This window comes from Mauremys mutica, chromosome 4 (assembly GCF_020497125.1).
Source record: "Mauremys mutica isolate MM-2020 ecotype Southern chromosome 4, ASM2049712v1, whole genome shotgun sequence".
In the NCBI taxonomy this organism is placed as follows: domain Eukaryota; kingdom Metazoa; phylum Chordata; order Testudines; family Geoemydidae; genus Mauremys; species Mauremys mutica.
The window spans coordinates 115,464,040-115,470,039 of record NC_059075.1 but is presented as its reverse complement, the minus strand read 5'-3'; the positions used below and the strand labels follow the sequence as shown (position 1 = coordinate 115,470,039).

Sequence of the window (6,000 nt, the reverse complement as noted above, 5' to 3'; positions counted from 1 at the left end):
AGGTGGGTCTTGTATTAGCTGTACAGTCTGAAGCACTTTGGATGAAAGCTGATTAAACTCCTGGCTTGGCCTGTGCACTATGTTTGGTCGATTACTGGAGTGTTAAACAGCCCTCCTGGCTCCCGCACCTGCCCTGTGAGGTGGGAATGAGGCTGGTTGGGGGCCTCTGACTGGGAGCGGCTCGCTGCTTTGGAAGCAAGCACTGAGCCGAGGCACAAAGCCAAAGGGCCTTTGGGGTAGCTGTAACGGAGCAGCACTCACACCTTGAGCAGGTGGCCTGCTGTGTCCAACAAAGGGTTAGCCAGCAGCCTGCCCTGGAACTGCAGGGGCTGCTCGTTGGAGGAGTCCCTCCCACGCCGTGTGTCCCACACTAGCCCAGGGGCTCATGGCTGCAGCAGAAGGGGTGCCTGGCATCACACCCAGTGCCCCTGAGATGATTCAGCTGCTTCCTCTGGCCTGGCCTCTGACACAAACCGGGAGGCATTGACAGGTCTTGTCCCGGGTGCCGCTGTGACTGTAATGGTCGGTCCTGTGTAGGGCGACCAGATGTCCCTATTTTATAGAGACAGTCCTGCTATTTGGGGCTTTTTCTTCTATAAGTGCCTGTTACCCCCCACCCTGTCCCAATTTTTCACACTTGCTGCCTGGTCACCCTAGTCCTGTGGTAGCTACGGGCTGAGCGCTGCCTTACTCCAGCCCTGTGCCCGTTGTACCTGTACATGCTGGAGCTAGGAAGCTCCCTGGCACAGCTGTAAAGTCGAGGTGGGTGGGTTTTTACAAAGCGGGGTTGGTTGTGTTTTTTCCTCTGCCATTTTTAAATCCTTGGGGCTCAGTCCTGGCCTGGGGCACATGGGGCGCAGCGCTAGCTGTGTGACGGCAGGCAGAACTGAGCCCTTGGGGTCACGCTGGAAGCTTTATTTGCCTGAATTAAACATGTGCCCCCATCCTGGTGGGTGGGCAGCTGCCCTTTGCTCCCCTGCCCTGTGGGGTGGGGCAGGATTCCCAGGGAGCATTCGGAGCTCTTCTTTGGAGCCCCACTGCCATTCACACGCCCGTGTGGCTACCCAACCACGGGTTGGGTGAGGGGGCCTGCAGAGTGGCAGGTAAAGTGTATTTCCTGACACACACCATGGAGAGGAGTTGGCTAGAGGGAGCTGCTGGCGTGGAAAACAGGCTGAGCACTGGGCAGCATCTCCTTGCGCGGTTCCCTCTGGGGAACAAGGGACGGGCTCGCAGCCCCACTGCCTGAGCCATTTAAAATGCAACTGGACAAAAACACCGGCGATTATAGCAGGGACCAGTCCTGCTCTGACCCCCCCCAGCGGTGGGACTAGATCACCTAATCTCTCTTCCCATCTCGACCTCGCCTTTGTTAGAGGAGGCCCAGGCTGGGATCCACTCGCTATTGTAGCAGTCTGGTTTTCCCTTCAGAGGGCATGAGGCTCTGACCGGTGGACAGGAGACGCTGTGCAAGTGCTGTACTGTGCTGCCTCTCTGGTGTTTCCCTATAGAAAGCAAGTCACTAGATAAGCAGAGAGCCCAGGGGATGGGGTAGCAGCAGAATGGATCAGGGGAGTCTGGGTAATTCTGATAAGAGAGGTAGTTTCAGCAACAGACCCAAACTGCATCAGAGGAGACGGTTCAGTACCTTTGACAGAAACCTGAGGCCAGATGCTACTCCTGGTGACACCAGGGTACTGCTGCTGGGGAGTGAGTGGTTTGACCCCAGCGTAGCAGGTACCAGAGTCTGGCCTCCAAGCCCTTGGCTGATGCCAAGCAGGGTTCCCAGGTGAGGCTGGCATCTCAGGGTGTTTGTCTTCCCCAGCCAGGAGTGGAGTCATTTGTGTTCCCTAAATAAAGGCCTTGACTAGGGTGACCAGATGTCCCAATTTTATAGGGACAGTCCCGATTTTTGGGTCTTTTTCTTATATAGGCTCCTATTCCCCCCCCCCCCCATCCTGATTTTTCACACTTGCTGTCTGGTCACCCTAGCCTTGACCAGGGCATGGCTCAGAGTTCTTTCCGGTGTGTTTATGAGAAGGAAGAGGGGAAAGGGCAAGGATGCTGCTGTCAGGTTAATTCTACATTCTAACCCGGCCTACTACCCATGGGCAGGAGAGCCGGGGCCAGCAGCAGAAGACAAGCAGTAGCCTGAGTGCAGCACCTCCTAGCCACAGCACGGTAACGTCTCGCCTCTGCTGTCCCTTCCCAGCTAGGTATAGCTCAGATCAGGTAACCCCCAGAGGAGCCCTGCCAGCTAAACCTTCCTTACTGCCCATCTGACCAAAAAGTTTCCTGACACTAAAGTCAATTGCTTTTAAGGAGGGCTTTGTAATGAGTGCAAGTAACCTGCAGCAGTTCTGGAGTCAGACCACTGGGGTTGTGAGCTTCTTGGCTTGCACCTGCTAAGCAGGGCTGGGCTGGTCACTAGGGAGCACCGGTGAGGTGGTAGATGACACTCCTCCAGCGTGAATGCAGAGCCAATGCCCTAGCGTGGCACTGGGGATGCTGCTGCTGAGTTTTGCTTCACACTTGGCTCATGTGATAAGGAAAGGTGCCCCGGTGTTTTGCAAGAGCAGGGATGTTAGCCCCAAGCCCACACTGACTTTGCAATGGCTAATCACATTCCGTCTGCACAAAACACTTTTGCAAGCTCCACGGGCGACGGTGTCCCAAGCTGCTGTGCTGTGCTGCTGCCTGGCGCTGCTGGGCTCCATCCTCTCAGCTGCATTTCGGGGGTGGAGGAAGCCCTGCTGGACTAGCAGGAAAGGTACCGTATGGACTGTTAGTCACGATCCCTGCATAGCCACAGCTCACTCACGCAGGCAGCCCCTGGGCCTAGCCGTGTTGGTGGCTGTGACTTGCAAATTCAACTGCAAGCCCTTGTGGAGCAGTGAATCATCAGGACGAGGAACCTCATGCAAAGACTCCCTGAAAGAGCCCCATTCACCTTCCAGCCTCTTAATCATTAAACATTAACAAGCCCATAGATAGTGCTCTGCGGGCTCCCCAGGCAAAGCACAGAAGTTGTCAACTTTTTGCTTTGTCTTAAGTCTATGTTGTAACTTTCCCTTAGGAGGATGGAGCTGGGAGTCCTCTGGAAGCTGGGGCCAGGCCCACCCCCCATCTCTTGGCTGGCTTGACCCGTCTCTAACCTGATTGGAGAGTGGCAGCAGCCGTTGTCAGAACCCGGGGGGTAGTGGGACCATAACACTGTATCTAGGGTCCAAGCTAGTGCCTCCTAAGTCCTAACTGAAACTGAATGGGGGAAGGGGCATCTCCTGCTAGTCCCCATTATGTGTGGTGCATCTGTGTCCTGCACTGACCTCTGGGGCCTCTTGCTCACTTCCCTGCCTCAGTACAGGTAACCCGGGAGAAGTACCGTCTGGGGCCGTGGGTGCGGTAAATACTAGCGTTCCCACGGGCGAGGGAGCACTGGCATCAAGTGGTATTGTGCAGTTTGCAATCAAGATCAGAGGCCTTTGCCAACACACCTCAGTCCTGACCTGCATCCCCCCTGCTATTCCAGGTCTGAGTCCCCACTAAGCTCTGCCCCGTCTCCTGCCACTACAAGCCCTCTCCCTGGGGCTGCATGTCACTGCCCAAAGAGGGAAGAACGTGAGATCCCAGCCCTCCTTCCACAAAGAGCTCACAACCTCCATCCTCTCCTAAAACTGCGGGTGGAGGGAAAAGGCCAAGACCAGCTTAAACCAACAGTTATTTGAATTGTATTTCAAAAAGAAGAAAGAGTGAAGCTGCTCTGTGAATCAAGGAAAGCCTTTCCAAAGCTGGCCGGTTGGTCCCTAAGGAACAGCACTGTAATGCCTGCCGGTGAGCGATGCCGTTACAGGCACTTCCTGGAGAGAGCAACCCGTCCCTGCTCTCGCTCCTTCACAGGAAATGGCCCCTACCGAAGTGCTGGTGGTACTAGAACCCCTGAGTAACAAACAGTGCAGCGGAGGCGGGATCAGCCTCTGCTTTCAGCTCCCTGGGTTTTTCTGGTGGCTCTGCCCTCAAGCTGCTTTAACGCCCCTGGCTGTCTCTATTCTTCCGACATGAGGCTGAGTTAGGTTCCCCCCAACTCCCATCAGACCTCTGCGCTGTCTGGCTGCTTATCCACACACTAGCTCCAGCAGATGGCTGAGGCCTCCATGGGCATTTCCTGCACCAGTGCTACGTTGTGCTATGGCTCTACATTTATCATCACAAATCCCGGTCACCTTTCAAGGTGACCCCAGCCTTAGCCCTGCTGGTGGCGTCCCCCCAACCCAGTCACAGCAAGACCTAGTGCCTTGGTATAGCCAGGAACTCAGTGCTTGCCAGTATCTCGGTGGCCACAACAAAATCCAGCATCTCACTGGCATCTGTTACTGCAATGCCCCCCTAGTGGTTCTAGCAATCCCAGAGGCAGCCCTCACCATCTGCAATGCTCTGGCCCACCTCACAGCACCAGCTTTCCTCGGCCTTTTTCCTCTCCACCACCCCAGTCTCTTTCAGCAAGTTCCAGGCAAAAGACTGAATTCTTCTTTCCTAGCAATTTCCCTTGATCCTGAACAGTTGCAAAAACTAAGATCCCCAGCATTTACAGGGGACTGTAAGGCTCCAGTGGGTGGGTAAAAAGTCAGCCCTTTTCCCTGCCTTGGCTTCCCCATAGAGAACACCCAGGAATGGGAGTGCTGAAGACCTGCCCAGGCCTCTGGGTTAAAGAAACTAGCCGAGCAGCACTTCCTTTTAAAGGGACACCAAGATGGCCAGTCCCACGGGAGCAATAATCCCACCATCTCTGCTCTCCCTCTCAGAGGTCGTCTTCGGTCACGAGGCAGTAGAAGTCTGTCCTTGCTCCGTAGTTGCGTGACCCCAGGTCAGAGATGTCTATTTCACTCCTCTGGCCCTCTTCCAGCTGCACTTCTTCCATGATGCCAGCTGCTAGTGCTGGTGGTCCATCAGAGCCAGTCATTCGAGGGGGTGGAGGGCCCCTTAAAATGGACCCACGGACACCTGCTGGGATGGAGAGAGAGTACAGATTGGTGGGGGATGGAGGACAGGACCTTCAGAAGTTCCTATTCTGTGGCAATCCCAGGAGCTCTGGCTTGCTTTGGGGGTGGAATGGGGATTTTTGGATAGAGACTACAGGGCTTTCCTACCACCGAATAGCAATTCTAGGGTCAAGCCATACCAGCCAACAGTGGAAGAACAGGAAGTAAAAAAACCAGGAACTGTTCCTCCTAGTGAAGAGCTGTTGCCGCATCTCCCGGTCACACTCTTCCCAAACTCCCTGCCAGTGCCCTGCAAAGCTAGAGAACAAGGCTGCCCCAGGATCCCCGCACTCTGCTGCACTAGCCTAAGAAGGGAAGCTTTGCCATGCATTGTGCTGGGATGCAGCACACAACTAGTAACTCCTGTTCCTGACAGTTGGGTGCCTGAGGCTTGACAACTTGCTGTCAGGCTGCAAAGAACACCTGGCAGAATCACGGCAGTGCTCCTGTCTGAACTCCACCCAGCTGTGCCAAGCGCATCATTTCTCCATTCGCCGCCTAACATGACAATCACTGGGCACAAACAAGCTGAGCTCTGTGTTGCCAGCTGCTTGTAAATCTTTTATAAGCACAGGACTTATTTGAATCCTGTTACTAAAATTAAAATATATTTCCCGGCAACTCAGCATGTGTTAACAAATCCTGGACTCCCTCTCCAAGTCCTCTGGGACAAATACCAGTAACCGCACCTCCCTCCCACTACTCCAGCCAACAGCAGCTGTTCCAGAGGCTTGGGAAGAGACAAGACCCAGCAATCATCACTGTCTTTTCGGCCTGTGAAGGAAACAAATGGCCACTGGTATAACCCTTCCCTTCTATTTAGCCCGTGCTCTCTTTGATGTGTTGACTTGGAGGATAATAGAAGGCTTCAGCCTCCACAGGGAAAGGGATGGGGCCTCCAATTACTGAGCCCTAGTAAACTGTGGGGCTCTCCCCAAGAGGCCAAAAGGGAAGGGTAGGTGGC

General features: G+C 54.6%; 1 protein-coding gene across 8 annotated transcripts in view; it reads right to left on the bottom strand.

Annotated features, from left to right (window-relative positions):
- Window positions 1–3,712: 3,712 nt before the first annotated feature.
- SIGIRR (single Ig and TIR domain containing) overlaps window positions 3,713–6,000 on the bottom strand; it is a 40,087-nt gene continuing 37,799 nt past the window's right edge. For 7 of the 8 annotated variants that reach the window (XM_045016580.1, XM_045016578.1, XM_045016582.1 and 4 more), the window contains one exon: window positions 3,713–5,001. In XM_045016580.1, coding sequence (XP_044872515.1) covers window positions 4,796–5,001 — 206 coding nt within the window. In that variant the 3' untranslated portion in view covers window positions 3,713–4,795. The remainder of the gene's footprint in view (window positions 5,002–6,000) is intronic. The other variant, XM_045016585.1, reaches the window with a different exon arrangement.